This window comes from Columba livia, chromosome 7 (genome assembly GCF_036013475.1).
Source record: "Columba livia isolate bColLiv1 breed racing homer chromosome 7, bColLiv1.pat.W.v2, whole genome shotgun sequence".
NCBI classification, from domain to species: Eukaryota; Metazoa; Chordata; class Aves; order Columbiformes; family Columbidae; genus Columba; species Columba livia.
The window spans coordinates 23,599,038-23,615,907 of record NC_088608.1 but is presented as its reverse complement, the minus strand read 5'-3'; the positions used below and the strand labels follow the sequence as shown (position 1 = coordinate 23,615,907).

General features: G+C 51.3%; 1 protein-coding gene across 1 annotated transcript; it reads right to left on the bottom strand.

Annotated features, from left to right (window-relative positions):
* Positions 1-2,816: 2,816 nt before the first annotated feature.
* HOXD3 (homeobox D3) lies at positions 2,817-16,779 on the bottom strand. Its single transcript, XM_065068851.1, has 4 exons — positions 15,944-16,779; positions 10,051-10,134; positions 5,998-6,543; positions 2,817-5,600 (listed from the first exon to the last, which is right to left on the bottom strand). The coding sequence occupies exons 3-4, from the start codon at positions 6,491-6,493 to the stop codon at positions 4,849-4,851; spliced, it is 1,248 nt and encodes a 415-aa protein (XP_064924923.1). The 5' UTR covers positions 6,494-6,543; positions 10,051-10,134; positions 15,944-16,779; the 3' UTR covers positions 2,817-4,848.
* Between the last annotated feature and the right edge of the window lie 91 nt (positions 16,780-16,870).

Here is a 16,870-nt window from a genome sequence, read left to right as displayed (position 1 = left end):
TCAAGTTGTACATTCACGAGTATTTTTACCCAGAAGACCCCCATCTTGCCTGGTATAGATTCTGTGCTAATTTCCTTCAGCTTTGTGCTTGTGGTCATTGCAGCTGAGCCTTTCTGAGGTTCATTCCAGAGCAGTTCAGGGAGCTCTGGGACCACGGGCTCCGAAGGTGGAGACAAAGGCCTCATTCTGGTCCCGAGCAGCATCTGAAGAGTCCTGGGGATGTGCAGGCACAGGCACCTTGCTGCCTACAGTATCCTGTTTTGAATTTCACCTTTTGGGACCATAAGGGCTTGGTCCCATCCTGCCAGCTGGAAGCCATGTTAGTCCATGTTACTCTGGTTGAGTTCTAGCTGGCTCAGCCCCAAGCTGAAGTAGGAGGAACCACTGTCAAGTGAAAAGTGCACATTGTTTGATTGATGACCCTTAATAGAGCCAGCCCCCTTCCTCCCCTGCCAGTTCCACTCCCAGCAAGGACCACTGCTCACGTGCAAATAGAGAGCCATTGCCTGTTCAGGGATTAATCTGCTGCTCAGTCCCTGGAAAGTGGCTGAGGCCAACTGAGCTCTGGTCCAGCCCATCTCATGCCTTTTAAAAACAGAAGTAGTTGGTTCATCAATATATATAACATCGTGTGGTGCCCAGCCAGCCACTGCAGCCCTAATTGCCCCAGCAACACAAGCCCCTTTGTACTGCCTGTCTGGCTCCAGCTTTTGTTCCCAGGCAGGTCTGTAGAGCAGCAGTGCTGGACACTTGGGCCTCGCAGGCACACAGTACACTGTCCATTCACCAGCCTGCCATTGTGTGCAGCTGCTGGGCACACACAGCAGGCTGGCACACAGAAGGATGGCATCACAATTTGCAGCTCCTTCCCTCCTTCCTCAGCCAACAGCAAGGAACCCTCACAGTGGTAGCCCAGCAGCCCCATCCCCTTTAGCCTCTCTTTTGCCTAGTCAAGTAGTCCTTTCTGTGCCTGGACTTCTCTGTAGGCTGTTTCACAGGGATTCTCATGGGCTTGTAGGGATGCAGAGACCCCAGTGGGGTCCTGCCTTCAGACTCCTTGCCATGGAGCTCCAGTGACCCAGCTAGTGCCTAAGAAAGTCAGTGAGCTTCCAGTTGATGTTGATGGGCTCTCTTTTTCTTAGGCAGCCTCCCCCCGCTTGTCCTTACCTCCTGGTTGTGCAGCCAGCTGCTTTCTCTTCACCCATGGACAAGGTCACCTGCAGCCCCGGGTGACCCAGGTGGTGGTCATATGGTGGCAGTCACGTGAGGAGCCCTGGGTTCCCATCCCAGCCTGCCCAGGGACCAGGGCTGAGAGCCTTCAGGGCTCTGCCCAGGAGGTATTTGGCTTTGTTTCCCCAGCCCCACAAAAGTGACACCTGCAAGACAGTGGCATCCCTTCCCTGGGAGCCCCTGGCTGTGCCTGCCTAGGACCCCCTGCCCTGGTGCTGCTCACCAGACACAGAGACATGAACAAGACTCGTCTCAAAACAAACATGGTGCAAAGAGGCAGCTCAGCCCTGCACTGACTGCACAGAGCTAACACAAAACCTAGTCTCCCTTTTACAGAGGGCAAGCTGCTACAGACCCGTTAAATAGTGGGTTACTGTAAGGGCCAAACTAATAAGGGGAGACCCAAATCCCACTAATCTGAACAGGAGAACCTGCATGGCCTCACTGAAGCTCAGTGTACCCTGAATGCCCCTTAACCACTGCTGTCAGCAGCTTCATATCCCAAACACTCCTGCAGCGCTGCCGACATTTAGAGGCTGTGGCTCAATGACTGTTATGGGTCTGGAGCAGATGGAAGGAGGGGGGAAGGAGAGGAAGGGGTGCTATGGCTCCTATTTGCAAAGAAAGGCAAGGCTGGGATCAGCCCCAGGCCTGGCCTTGGCTGCCAAGTTGTGTTTTAAATGGGTGACCAGAGTTCAGCACATCAGATGCTGTTGCAAAGGAGATGAGTTCCTATTGAGTGTGAAAGAGGGTTGTTTATAATTTATGGGTTTTAAATGATGGGCCAAGAAAAAGTCTGGCTTGTGCCAAAGTGTCTCTCTCCTCTAGATTGCTGATGCTTGTACAAACATTGTAAAAATGACAGCGATCTCACTAAAGTAACATTACTTCTAATAATTAGGTTATCATCATGGACTTCTATCACATTACAAATGAGACGCTTCTGCCAGAGTCACAGAGAAGAAAGTGAATTTATTTACAAGATTCCCCCTCACACATGCTCCTCCTCCTCCCCCACTGGAAGCCAAGTCTGCAAACCCCATCCTTCTGCAATATGAAAATAATTCAGGGCAGTGTGCCTCAGTAACATCATGTTTCTGGTCAGGGTTCCTCTGAAACCCCTTTCTTCCTGAGAATTGGGGAGGGCTATCTATAAACGGCCTTTTCTCGACAGACTTAATGAAGGACTAATAATGTAAGTCAGAGCAGACACTGTTTGAAGAACAGCCTACAGAGAATAAAGGTGGGAAACACTTTGGAAAAGTATGTCGGGTTACACCAGGAATGGCCCTGCAGAAATGGTAGTGCCTTGCCATTTTGCAGATAGAACAGGTACATTGTGTTTTCAGGAACACACAAAAAACCCTACATGGAGAATTTCAATCATGGATACATTGATTACAGAGGGTTTTGCAGATACAAACATATATACATATATATTTAATGGAATGTTATAGAATATTCCCAACTGGTGTTTAGTCCTACTTTTATGTTGTTTGCATATTCTATTTATTCCTGGATGGAACTTTTAAGAAACAATCTTTAGCGAAAAAATCCACAGAAAATAATTTTAGGGCTCAAAATGGTTAAAATATGTCTCCAAACAAAGCAGTTTATTCTGTTCTGTTTTGTTTACAGATCTACAACACATATATCCAAATTTGCTTGGATAAAAGCCAAATTTAACAAAAGATACACTTCTCAACAGAGCACAACATTGTAAAATCGCACAGGGGGGGAAATAAAACCCTAACTAATATTTTGAATCGTTACTGTCCAGCCAAACACAAATACCAGAAGGTGAGGAAGAAAACAGGGAGAAGGAAGAAAAGAAACAGAAAATAAATAAATTAAACTTGTCTGTGTTGACCAGAATTGGAGGAGTTAAAATATTTCTCATAATAGGAGTGTCAGGTCCTGTCAGCAGAGGATAGAGTAAGAGCTGCAGTGTTTGTCAAACTGGGAAGTGACACGTCAGTCGGTTTGGTGGGGAATACAGAAGTTCGGATTAATCTTTAACTCAACACTTTCAGAAAGAGATAAGAATGGGCTTCTCGGAGCGACATGTACCATCAGGAAGAGACTTTAATGACAACGTTTACAAAAGAAGTATCTCTCTAAATCCAGGGAGGGATTCAACACAGCCGTGTAACTAGAGAGGAGGAAACACGAGGGTTCAGAGCATCGTTCCTTTTTAAATTTTTTTCTTTTATGTTTTCTCTTCTTTTTTTTTTTTTTTTTAATCAATCTTCCCCGTGTTATCTGCCCCGTTCGTTGTAGAGGGAGGTGGCGATGCCCCTCTGGGGGCCGGGGGAGGGCGGCGGCACCGCCCGGCCGCTGCCTGCACCCCAGCTCGGCGGCTCCCCTTTGGCTGGCTGTAGCTGATTGTCAATTTTCTTTCGAAGTTTATTTTTATGAAAAACAAGAGGAAAAGATCGGGCTTCCAAAGATGTCTAAAAAATTGATTAATGGTTAGTATAAAGCCAACAGTATAAATAACAAAGGAGACGGCAGCTGCTGCGCGGATTGCTATGGAGACCCTAATGAAATTAGCACTATCAGAGGGTTTCTAATTTTTTGCGTTCTAAGCTTCTAATTTCTTTCCTATTTCAGATACCCAGAATGTAATTAAACAAAAAGAAAAAAAATATAGTCCACTGAAATAATAATATGTGTGATAGATACCCAGACAGTAAATAAATGTTAACCTCACCGGGCGTTTTGTATGCAGGATTTGATCTGAAACAAGATGGCCAAGTGCCCCGTTTTGTAGATTGCCTCCTCAAAGTGGCTGCACTTCCAACCAAGGATGGCTTCACTCGGCCGAGCCAGCTGCCAGCCAAGCCACCGAGGCGCTCGAGTGGGGGTAGCCGGATAGAAATAAATACTTCAAAAATACTTCCGATATTTTTTAAAGTGTAACGGCTTTTTGTGTGATGCCATAGTATGTTTTACCCTATTAATGACTTACGACTTGCAGTCTTAATTAATCCTTACATAAACTACAAACACCAGCCACTGTTACAATTGTTCAAGACTACTCTCTCAACTAGCTCAGACCGAGTATACTAAATAGGTGAAATGTAAGTCACCACGGATCTGAATCGCTCTCCCGAAGTACTGGTGAAGAAACTCTACAAATACCCACATAAATACATTAAGACGAGGATAAATAATCAGTGATACAAAAATGTCTCGCTTAAAATAATAAATACATATCATTTAGTCCGATGCGATCCTTACGTTACGGAAGAATCCATAAATTAACTTCTCTGAAATAAGCTTACGCGCGGGCGAGTTCCCACCGCTCACGACTGGTCTAAAACACCTCAGCATGACGCGCTGCTAACACTACGGCATCTCTAAGACTTACCTTCAAGTACATCATTACCAGCTTATCAGTCCCTCGGTTTGCAGTATATTGCACTGTCATGCTTAACACAGCTCTAAGAGAAAGGCTCCTGCTCACAGACCTACTTGGGGCTGCGGAAGAGAGAAGGGAGCTGCTAGGGGAAACAAATCCACTAATACTGTTGGCACTCGAGAGCAAAGTAGCACTGTCCCGCCAGAAAAGTGAGGTAATGGAGAGGGGAGGGGGCCCCACCGGCCCCCGCCCCGCTACAGATGCGTGAGCTTGGGCGCCTCCTGCATCCGTCCCTGAGAGGTGTGGTGAGAGGAGAGGTCCGTGTAGGTGGGGTGGGGGTCGCAAGGTCCGTGGTGGTGGCCGCCGGGGATCTGGGCGGCGCAGCTGTAGTCCACGCTGGCGGAGGACGGATGCTGCAGGTGCCCCAGGTTGAACATGGGGCCCGAGGCCGGCATCGAGTCCACGAAGTTGCTCCCCACGTAGACGGGGCTGCCCTGTAGGCTGGGGTTGGCGAAGCCGCCGCCGCCGCTCTGCATGGGGTGGGGGTCGTACTCCGCGCCCGCGTAGCGCTTCTGCTGCGGCAGGCAGCTGCTGAGCGGCGCCGTGTAGGCGGCCAGCCCGTACATACTCTGCTGGGATTTGGCGAAGGAGGTGGGCGAGGGTGCGTCATAGCTGAGGCTGTTGACGCTGGGGAGCTGGCTGGAGTAGCCGACGTGGTTTGGGCCGCTCAAGGGGGGGCTGCGGTCCGGGGACTGTCCGACGGGGGAGTGCATGATGCCTTTGGCTTTCTGGTCCTTTTTGTACTTCATCCGGCGGTTCTGGAACCAGATCTTGATCTGCCGCTCCGTCAGATTGAGCAGGTTGGCCATCTCCACCCGGCGTGGCCGGCACAGGTAGCGGTTGAAGTGAAACTCCTTCTCCAGCTCCACCAGCTGCGCGCTGGTGTAGGCCGTGCGCACCCGCTTGGAGGCCGGACCGGGGGGGCTCTTGTCTTCGCAGCTCTCTCCTGCGGGGAAGAGGCACAAAGAGCTGTTGGTCCCTCCCGAAAGCTCCCCCAAGGCCCCCCCGAGCCCCACCGCCCCGTCTCGCTCTGCCGACACCTGGGGACCCGGGGCGAAGGGGACCCGGAGGCGGCGTCCCACCCCTCTCTGTCCGGCATACACACACCCCTGCAGCTGCGTCCCACCAGGACCCCCCAGCGGCCGCCTGTCTAGGCGCTGGCGGGACCCGTCGGGGCCGCGCCTGCCGCCGCTGGCTTGGCAGAGGGAGCAGGGCGGGAGCTCCCAACCTGTCCCACCTGCAGTGCCCGGCAGGACTGGGACCGGAGGACTAAGCCCAAGGTTCAGCCCAAGAGGCTCAGCCCAGCTCCCCGAGAGGGCAGTGGGCCGGGGGTGTCGGGCTACCTGAGGGGGCGCAGGTGCTTTTCTGCTTGGAGTTCTGCCGGGACTCCTTCATCCAGGGGAATATCTGCTTGCTGATGGTGGCGGTGGCCGAGCCCGAGGAGTTGGGGGCCCCCTTGGCTTTTTTCGGAGGGGGCGCGCTGGGAGGGGGGTTGGGCGGGGAGGAGGGCGGCAGAGCCGGAGGCTGCTGCTCGCCGATGCCCGGGGGCTGGCTGCCCCCAGGGCCACCCCTGGCCGTCCGCATGCAGCTGCCGCTCAGCTCGCTGCCCTTGTGCGCCGGGGCGCGGCCGGGCGCCGAGCCCTGGACGGAGCAGGCGGAGCCGGGGTACTCGCCGTCCAGGCCGGCCTGGCCGTAGGGCTGGTGGGCCGCGCCGTAGGGGTAGGCGTCGGCCTTGCTGTAGGTGTAGCCCCCGAAGAGCCCCGCGTTGTCGTAGTAGGCGGCTTTCTGCATCCTCCGCTCTGCTATCGCCGAGGCCCGCGGCCCCCGCTCAAATAACATTGACTGGGTCCCCGCGCCTCACGTCGTCGGCCCGGGCCACTCGCAGCCACCTGGGGAGGGCGACAGTGGGGACACAAAAGAGACCTTCAGTGGGGGGCTCCTGATGGGACCGGCCGGGCCGGTCCCGGCACGCTCCGCACCCCGGCACCCCCAGCTTCGGCTGGGCCGGTGGGCCCGGGGGAAGCGGGGCCGGAGCGGCAGACAGCGGGCAAGAAGCGAGGGGCACCGGGGAGGGACGGGAAGACACGAGGGAAGGACTGGGGGACATCAAGGAAGGAGCGGGAGACACCAGAGAAGGACCAGAATCGCCACGGAGGGAGCAAGGGACACCAGGGAAGGAGCAGGGTCACCAGGGAGGGACCAGGGCAAAGTGGAACACACCAGAGAGAGAGCAGGACACACTAGGGAAGAACCGGGGGACAGCAGGGAAGGAGCCACCCGAGAGTGATGGTGCTGAGGGGAACTGAGACATGTTGGCAGTACTTCCTAGAGGCCACTTTTTGAGGCATTTTGGGGGATGTTTTCTTGCTTTGCCCTGTTTTTGGACCGTTCCCGCACGAGTTTCGCGAGACCGGCCCCTGCGGTTGCAGGCCAGGACTATTCGTGAGCAACGCGAGGCCGTGCTGGGTGGTGTCCCCAGGGACGCACCGGCCCATTTGGGCTGAGAGCCCCCTCGCCCGCCACGCGTGCGCATGGCCGCGCACGGCTGACATGATGGATGAAGCCCGGACTGCGGCCGGACAGAGGCAGAAAAAAATCCCGTCTCCTTTGTAAACCCGGCCTCCTTCTTTCCCCGGATTCCTCCGGAGTTAAAGTGTAACCGGCGCCATTCACTCCCTTCGCTTTGCACTATAAAGGAAGTCGCAGGTCAGCTCCCCTATTTTAATTCTACGATGAATTAAATTCCCTCACCCAGAGTTTCTCCCTCCTTTTATTTGTCTCCAGTAGAAAGAACATGAGACATTTGAGATTGTTTTTAGAGATTTCACTTATTTTTCCAGCCTGCAAACTTATGGCGCTCCTCACACCGGCCGCCGGCCCCGCGATCAAGCTGCTCAGACCGAAAACGCACTGTCCCCTTAGGGCAGATGTTTTGGGGCAGTGTGCTGTTAACTTTCCCTTTGCTGCTCCTGAAACTTATCTGCGCTTGTTGGAAAATATAAACTGTTTTACAAATTTGTTGTGGCTTTTAAATATTATCTGTTCTTATTTTTTCTTGGGGGATAGGGGTTTTCTCCGACATTTTTGGTAATTTTGTAAATTATCACGTACTTCACCTGGCAACGTAAGTCTGTAACTCAACGTATCTTAAGAGTTCTTTGTATTTCTTCAGAGTTTCAGCCTATTAACATACCAGAGAAGAGTAGCTAGAAATTTTTGAACAGTGGCCGGTTATTAACATTCTACATCCTATGCATAAGCAGTACAACCAGAGTACCCCTTCTCCTGCAGCAGTTGGTACCGCAAAGTACCGCTGACCTGTTCTCTAAAATTCATGGTGAGACACGTCTGTACAACTCAGAATAACTTCAGCAAGCTGTGATCTAAGGCCGCTCTCGGCGGTTTATCCTCTATCACAAACCTCTGGGGTCCTTTTCTTCCCTGAACAAAAGCCTAAGATGATATGTGAAGCTGATGGAAATTGAGAAAGAGCTATTTTCCTCTCCTGGAAAAATTTAGGTGTTTTTTGTTTGGTCGTTTTTTTTGTTTTTTAAAGTCTATGGAAATGGACGGTGACGGTTCAAATGAGTTTTAATACGCTGTGATAATCTCGACGAGTCTCAAAAGTATTTTTGTGCAAAATAACTCTATCGCTCGTTTTCCACTTCTATCATCTACAATTTCGGAATCAGTTTGGACTGAGGACTTTTGTTAGCACAACACCGCCTTAAGCGTAGGCTTTTATGTGCCTTGTAAAATATAGTTCCCCAAAGAACACGCAAAATCTTAAGAAAGAATTTTGCTGTTAAGCTGTTAAAAGCCTTATTTCTTTTCTGAAATACCAACTGCTTGTGAACTCTGCTTGAACCTAAAAAGGAGGCTATGGGCCATAAATCACATGGACAATGCTCAACTGTTTGGTGGCTCATCTTTAGATCTTAAAAAGAGAGAGAGTGAGAGGAGAGACCTTTCCAGGTTTTGATTTTCCATGAGTGCAAGGACTGGGGTGATGTTTTTATAGGTAACACCAAAGCAGGAGCTCAACACTTGGTGGTTTGGCCAGAAACAGCCTCAAAAAAAAAAAAAAAAAAAAAAAAAAAAAAAGAAAAAAAGTGACATCCAAATGGTGAGGCCAAGCCATGGGAGGTGGGCTCGGAGGCACCGAGGGTAGGAAACCGCAAAGTATCCACGTCTGTGTTTCAGATTTCCCTTCCTCCTCTCCAGAAAGGTTAACCTCATCTGAACCGCCAGGCATTGCAAACGATAATGGGACTCTTTGTCCCACCACCGGTTCCAGCGCTTTTGGAGGTTACCGACCCTCTCACGTCTGTGTCTGGGGAGCAGCCGGGAGCCCACGCGTCCACCCGCGCGTGTGTGCGGAGCGCGGCTGGCCCATGCTAACACCGCCCCGGCACTGCCAGCCACTTCGCTCGCAACACTTTCGTATTAAACAGTTCTCTACTAAAACTTCTACTACACTTAATTCTGCTTAGGATCAATATCTAATATGATACCGAATAAATAAGAGGCGGTGAGCGCGGCCAGCGAAGCGGTTATTAAAGCAGCCGGAGCTCTCAGGGTGCATATCAATGCACCTGTCATTGCGGTTTGTAACAAAATTTATGACTCCTAGCGCCGGGGCACTCAGCGCTCCGGACAGGAATGAAAAGGAAAACACTTCCCAAGCCCCAGCACTTTCAGAAGTGCAAAGCAGCCGACGCGTAGGAGGAAGCCCGGCAAAAGAATCCCCCGCTCGGCACGTTTCCCGGCCACCGGTCCGGGACAGCCCCGTATATAAGGAAAGCGCTGAAGCCGCCGCCGGACCCGGCTGCCGCACCGGTCCGCGGGCAGCGGAGCTGGGCGAAGGGGACCCTCTGCCTCGGGCGGGCGGGCGGGCGGGCGGGCGAGCGGGCGGCCAGGCACCCACCGCTGGCGCTGCGCCTGAGCCGGTTCTCGTCTTTGTGGGCGGATGAGAGCACCGGGAATCGCGGAGAGGTCCCGGGGACAGGGGAGCGGAGCGGGACGGGGGACGGGGGGAGGTCTTGGCTCCGGCACGGAGCGGTAGGGGCCGTGAGGCCTCTTAAACTACCTACGGAGCTCCCCCCCACGGAGCCACCCGCTCCCCCCCGGCTGGGTCCGGGGCTTGGCTGCTTCCCAATCGGGCTCGGCTCCCTCTGACCACGGGTTGCTTTCAGCGGGGTTTTCTGCGTGCTGTTATTTATGTGGCTTTGAGGGCGGCGGCGGGCTAGGGTGGCGGCGGCCGCGGCGGCTCAGCCGATCAGCGCTCCCGCCCGGCGGGCCAGCGGCCTGGGCTCGGCTTTGCTCCCTGCGAAGGGCCTGTCGCGCCGGTGGAAGCGAGAGATGGATGGAAAAGGATGGAAATCTGGAGAACTCACCACACTTAGGTTTTTTCTTGATTTTTGACTTTAACTGTGTGGGTAGGATCTTCAGGTTCCTCTGAATAATCCGTGGGCACGGACCTGCAACAGAAGTGAGAATTCTCAGCGGAAACTGCTTTGTTCTGGACTTTCTTCCTTAGGACTTCGTTAATAAATGCACCTCTCGTCGGCAGCCCCTCACCGTGTCTCTCAGTCCTCGTCAGATTTTTTAGCAGACAAAGGGCAGATGCTCTCTTCATTTCTTACTAGCGCTTTGAGAGTTAGGGAGCAAAGAAAAAAGAAAAATCCCCCCGCTCCGGGCTGGACTCGGACAGGGCGGCCGCAGGAGGTGGCCGCTCCGCCGGGCTCCGAGCACCGGCCGCGGCCGCGGAGTCGCGCCTGCCTCTCCGAGCACCCAGCCCGGGCCGAGGCGCGGAGAAGCAGCGCATTGCAGACGGGAGCATCATTGCAAGGGAGCTGCGATCACCCTCGTGGGTCACAGGCACCACACCCGCCGTCCGCTCTCACGGTCCGCGGAGCGCTGCGCGGGAACAGAGCTAGCGCGGGTCACTCTTCCCCCCACCCCCCGGTTAAGACAGAGAGAAAGATAAGCGAAGAAACCCAAGCGCTGAAAATAAGCCGCAATTATTTGCGGCTCGAAATCAGTATTTTGCACTTGGCTGTGTAACGTGTCGACTCAGGACTTTAAGAACTTAAGAATGCCAGAAAACCCCCCACAAAGAAGCCCAGGTCGTTATGAAGACGATATCTAGCCACCATAAGCCTTTGAAATGACCTTTAGCTCGTATAGCAATAACTCACCACTTAATGAACAACCAACGGAAGCGCCTCCAATAGCTCACAACAAAACAGACCTTACGTCTTTCCACCAAGTCTTCTTTCTCCCTACCTAAACCCAGTAGGATGCAACATTCCCTCTCCAAATCACCTTAATTTATGCTGGCAAACTGGAATTAGGGAAGTGGAGCTTCATGATTACACATGATGCTCGCTCAGGTTCTTGGCCTGGGCCTGTCCCGGTAACATCTTATATAATACATTCGCGTGGGCGTACGTCAACTTTAAGTGCTTTATTTTTTTTAACGAGAATTCATTAGAAATAGCACTTTACAGGGCGTATGAAATCAACGTAACTTGGGTTGCACCTTGGCCCCTGAGCGGAGAGACCATAATATTGCAAACCGAGTCATTGTTAGCCTCTGTTGATTAACATGGTAAGTTTTCATTCTGTGCCTAATTAATTATCGACTTCTCATCGCTTTCCGAAGCAGCTCTTCAGCCTCACAAGCGATAGCGTTCTTGCTCTAGACATGCTTTACTTGGCGAGAGCTTGGCCAAATACCGAGATTTCGACGGCCACCGGGATACCCCTCAAAGTTTGTACTGCTGAGACGTGAGCCCGGGCATGCCAGGGTTGTGCTCTGCTCCCAGCGCGGCTCCTGCAGGGCCGACCTAGGAGAAGTTGTCAGAGCTAAACCCAGGAAAATCTTTAGAATTGTTCAGGCGTGGGCCCAATATAGTTATTATTGAAATTTTAGGTGAAGTTATAAGTGAGTGCTTCCATCGAGCCAAATGAAATGCTGCTTGCAGTAATTGGATTCAGCTGACTAACTTGGCAGGCCAGCAGCTTGGAGGCATACAGATAAGAAAAATGTTCACTGCCTTTAACTTCTGATCGAGCAGAGCAACACGCAAAGAAGAAAAAAAATCCACCCCAACTTTCTCCCCTTCCCCTCGCCTGTCTGTCTCTCGCGGGGGCCCCGCGGAGGGCTCTCCGGGTGACTCAGAAGGGGTGCAGCCTTACACCCACTCCTGCTCGCCAGCACAAATCCGGACTTTATACAGAGTCTCTCTACCAAACATAACCAAGAGTTTGCCTGGGCTCTAGGCAGGCCACAAGACAGTGGAAACAGGCGTTCCTGGGAGAGCCGTGCTGGTTGCAACAATTCAAGAGGGAGCTGAGTTGCAAATGTATACGGGGAGGCTGTGTGACTGTTTCCAGCCGTCCAGTCCGCCCAGAGAGGGACCAGTCCCCTCAGGCACCTTCCCACCACCTTATTGATCAAACCGCACAAATGCAGGGCAAGAAACTTCTCGGTAGATAAATATCAAGCCGTGCATCAAACAGCGTTTGTAACTCGAAGGCATGAGCATACCGGTAATATCAACACTAAAACAATCGAAGGAGAGAAACAACAGCCACTGAGGAACACGAATGCACCTCAATGAGAAAGGGTTTGGGAAGGCATTTGGCAGGAATATTTAAGAGACCCTGTGCAGGGACTACATTACCGATGAGCCTATTTTAAATTGCCCTTTACAAGTCAACACGGCTACCCCCTGCCCGGCTACCCACGGCAACGCATTAGCGTGATGCTCAATCTTACTTTGGCAATGAGAGCATCTAGCAAAGTTGTCTCTCCCTCGTTTCTTTTCTTATTTGTAATTCCCTTCCTGAAACCACTGCAGATTGTGAAAGGATAGGGATAAACGTCTTCCCTTATCCTTTAGGAAGCAGTTCACTTTTTATTTAACTAGCATAGTAAAAAGAAGATACAGCTTAAAACGTTCAAGGAGGTAGAGATCACTCCACGCATTTGCAGCCGTTACGGGCAGAAATTGCAAACAAATTCCAGACAGTCTCTGAGGAAAGGCGATAATGCAGCCCCTGTGGTTAAAGGTCCCATTTTGACATGCAGTTGCTTACCTGTGCTTCAATTTATCATAAACCTGGATTCCTCACTTTTCAGGATCTGGGCTTGCAGTTCTTAGAATATATCCTTCACCCTTTGTCTGCAGACAATACTCTCCTAAACCTGATCTTGCAGTTTTACAGACATTTCCATACACCAGAATTCCCGATAGAACGAAAACAGGCTCAGACTCAACTACCAATAAAAGACAGCGAGTGGAAATTGGAATTTGTTGGGCCTTAAAAAAAAAAAAAAATCAACACACAACCCTTTAGCCATCAGCCTCCTGGAACCCAAGGCAGCAATTGGCCGGCACGTGTTTTGTTTTGGTTTTAAATCGTGCGGCCATTGATGAATTTAGGGGGGGCAAGCAGGAGAAACCCCTTTATAATCAGAAATATAGGCACTGCCTTAAAATACAGGCATATTGGCCCACGTGATCGCAGGATCAGCTCGCCGCGGCCGAGGCTGGCGCGCTCCCCGCGGCAGCCTGCGCCCCAGCGCAGCGGGACTGCCCCGCCGGTGTGGGCCGCCCCCCGCGCTCCGCGTACCGGCCCACCCGGCCGCGCTGCCGAGCCTGCTCTCCTCTCCAAGAGCTCCGCGCCGCCCAGCACTGCTCCACACCGCAAAGCTAAGCACCGCGGCGGCATCCGCACTTACGCGCCCCGCGGAGCCAGTGGGGCCCGGAGAAAGTTGAATTCCGCAGAATGATCGCAGGGCGCAGAAATTCCCGGCTGAGAAAGAGGAGGTATTTGGGACCGGCTGCAGCCCAGAACCTGTGCCGGGGGCAGCTCCGCAGCAGCGCTACACCGGCGGAAAGGCGCTGGGACTCACTGGAGTGCGCGAATTTTTGTTTTCTCCTTCTCCGTACCGAGAAGATGAGGGGCAGCAGGGACTACCGCTGTCTGGAGGCTACAGAAGCGTTGGGGGAAAAAAAATTACAAACCTCATGACATTTGTGCGTGTGTGTGTCTGCCCTGAGCCTGCCTCCCCTCTCTGTGTGTATGAAGAGACATGGAGCAAACCCGATGTATATCAGTCATGTGTGCCCACAAAGCTCCCCAACAATTCCACTTCGGCAGAAAAAAAATATATTACCTCCCCCGTTTGATTTTCCTAACATATCTGTAGCTATAAATACACCACACCTAATCTAACATCTGCTATGATTTCATTACCATCCAAAGCATGGGGATCTGACAGTAACGTATTACCTTACAATACGAACCGTAAGTGCATTGTAACATTTATCTAAATTACATTGGTTTTCCTGACTTTGCAAACCAGTTATAAAAAGATTGGAGTCCAGTGATGGAAACATAAGTTCAACGTAAATTATTGTGTACGGCTTCGGATTTATAATCCTATATTTCTTCGAAATGATGCAGTTAAATCTCGCCTCAAGTAAGAGGTAATGGTTCTTTATGTCCTTTTCCGTCAGCCATATATTTCGGCGTCTGAGTAATTTTGCAGAGCCCTCCGCGCTCGCGTGTCTGTGTGTACATACAGCAACCCCTACACACACAGCGTGTTCTGTATACTTGTGTACGTACACACAAAGCCGAACGTAATTCTGACCACTGTTTAGACATTTTGGATGACGGAGAGGTTTTTCGCTTCCTACACAAAAGTGCGAGGGAAAGGTTGAGCAAAGAGCACGAAGAGGATTCAGAAGAAAATGGCTTTTTAGAGGGCAGTTCGAAAGCCCCTGGGAAAAGACCCACAGCTCTCGGGCGCCTTTTCAGAGTTTGGGGCTTAAGAAATTAAAAAAAAAAAAAAAAAAAAAAAAAGAGGGGACGGGGAAAAACCAAAAAGGCAAAATTTAATGTGAAAATGGGAGACGGCTGGAAGAAAGGAGCACCTTCACCACCGCCACCAGAATTAAGACATCGTAAAGGGGACTGAAAAAGTATTAAGGAAATGTTAATCCTTTGGCTGGTAGGACTCCAGCTTTGCGTGAATTTGTCTCCAGTAAAGGATCTAAGACTTCTTCAATGGGAGCATATGTTCATAGAGCAATAAAACAGAAAGATTTACAGTCTACGCCCGCCCCCCAGCAGCCTCGCACCCTTTCAGGAATTACTTATGATGATTTATAACAACAACTCCGGCAATTGTCAAACTGATAAAATAGCCCGGGCTATACGCGGGAATAAACGCTCTTATGAAAGGGCTGCGATTTATGTTCGGGTCCATTTTAGTGTGTGTCTTGGTGGAGTTTGGGTTCTTTCCCGGACCAACAGGATAATATAAAACTTCATTGATAAAAATGTAGGACTTCTCGTGAAGTAGCAAATCTGTTCCTTAGTCACTACCAAAGCACATAAACATTTGTCATCTTTGAATAATTGAATTAATGTGTTATTGTTTGAATGTATAATTCATAACATAGGAAACTTTGTCTCTGTCCTGCCACCGAAAAGGAAGTAATAAAAAGCAACAATCTAGGGTTTTTTAGAAATTACTCCAGCAAGGGAAAATAAAGAATATCCTCTTTGCAGCAAGTATTTCCAGCTGACTCTGGGATTTCATAGCGAAATCTCAGCTCCGTTGTCCATATTTTACGGACTTTATGGAAAGTGGCTTTGTATTGAAACACAAATCAAATTTCCCCCTAGTCCAGGCTGTTGATCGGGGGCTGGAAAGGCGGCTTAGCCCCTTCGGCGGCTGAATGTACCCGTGCAGCTCCGCACTGGGCGGCGAGGGACGGCGGCTGGGCAGGAGCGGGCAGGGCGGCGGGGGAACGGGGCCGGACCGGCCTTTGTGCGGGCGGCGGGGGAAAGGCGCGCTCGGCCCCGCTGCAGCCCCGCTGTCAAAGACGCACGGCAAAATTTATAACCCTGCTTGCAAAAGAGCTGGGAGCCTTTGCCCGCCGGTGGGACCAGGCAGCGGCTGCCGTGACAGCCGCATTGTTCCTTCCGCGCCTCCCCGCGCAGGCGGTCGCGGCCAGCGCCGCCGCCCCGGGAGGCGGTCAGCCTGCCTCCTCCGCAGCGCTCCGCGGGGCTCCGCGGGACCTCGCACTCGCCCTCTTCCCCCTGCTCCCTGGGAAGCAAAGGTCACCGCTTGCGCCCAGTCCGGCTCCCGGCCGCTGCCGAGCTGGAAATCAGGAAGCAGCGTGCCCTATTTGTCAAGCGTTTGACAGCTGAGTTCATTAAGGCTTAAATAAGAAGGAATAAAAGTAAAAAATGTCTACGTACCGGGCGTCTCTTTTTCGGCAGCTACCAAAGAGCTAGGTGTGCAGAGAAAGGCTCTGCACCCTTTGTATATTATATTCTTGGGATCTCTTCAGGTTTCAAGTCTGATAGAGTCCTTTGCTTGGCAGATTAATGACGACTCCGTGTTTCTTAAGGGACGTGCTGAATTAATTATTTCGCAAATCACGTGGTCAGGACTTGTAGAAATCTATTCTTATCATCTTCCTTGCACTTTGAAATTCTGCCTGTTATGACTGTTCCTAGCAAGAGTATTTTGGTCTCTAGGCTTGGGGGGAAGGGAAAAAAAAAAAAAAAAAAAAAGAAAGAAAATAAAAAATCAGGGGAAAGGGCTAACAAACATGGCCGTTGGAAGCGGTGTGGCTCTGCACCGAGAGGTCCCTATTTACTGTACTGTACAGTGAGTGGGGTTTGCTATTGACTCTGCCTTTCCTCTTCATTCTTACCTTAACGACTAGTGGTGATATAATATACAGAACGGTATTGATGTATTGGGAGTAACAGGAGGAGCCATTAAACAGGAGAGAGAGAAAGTATAATCACAAAATGTGCCTCGATATTTAAACTTAGCGAGCGTGTGCTTAGAAACGCTTTCGCACCCTCCCCTCCGTGCACTCCAGACAGTGAGGACACATGCCTTATTCTGTGCACCACGCTCCTTTTCCTGGCTGAACAAGAGACTGTCTTTTTGGACTCATGCCTTGACCACTCTCCAGGAGAGGACAAATCCTCAGTGACAAATACTTATGACAAAAATAGTGCAATCGACTTCTCCTACCCAGGGGTATGCGTTATTGTCTGAGGCACTTACGCAGGGGAGAAAAAAAAATGTGTTCCCCTTAGGTGCATGGGAAAGTTTAAGCTCTCCAAGTTTGTGGTGTTTTCTTGTGATCTTTCTGTTGTATCGGCTGA

What these genes read in the sequence shown, in the direction of transcription:
- HOXD3 (XM_065068851.1), bottom strand. Translation starts at nt 6,493, where the DNA reads ATGTTATTTGAGCGGGGGCCGCGGGCCTCGGCGATAGCAGAGCGGAGG. An exon ending in AAGCACCTGCGCCCCCTCAG is followed by an intron (nt 5,601 to 5,997) that starts GTAGCCCGACAC and finishes TCTTCCCCGCAG; the next exon opens with GAGAGAGCTGCGAAGACAAG.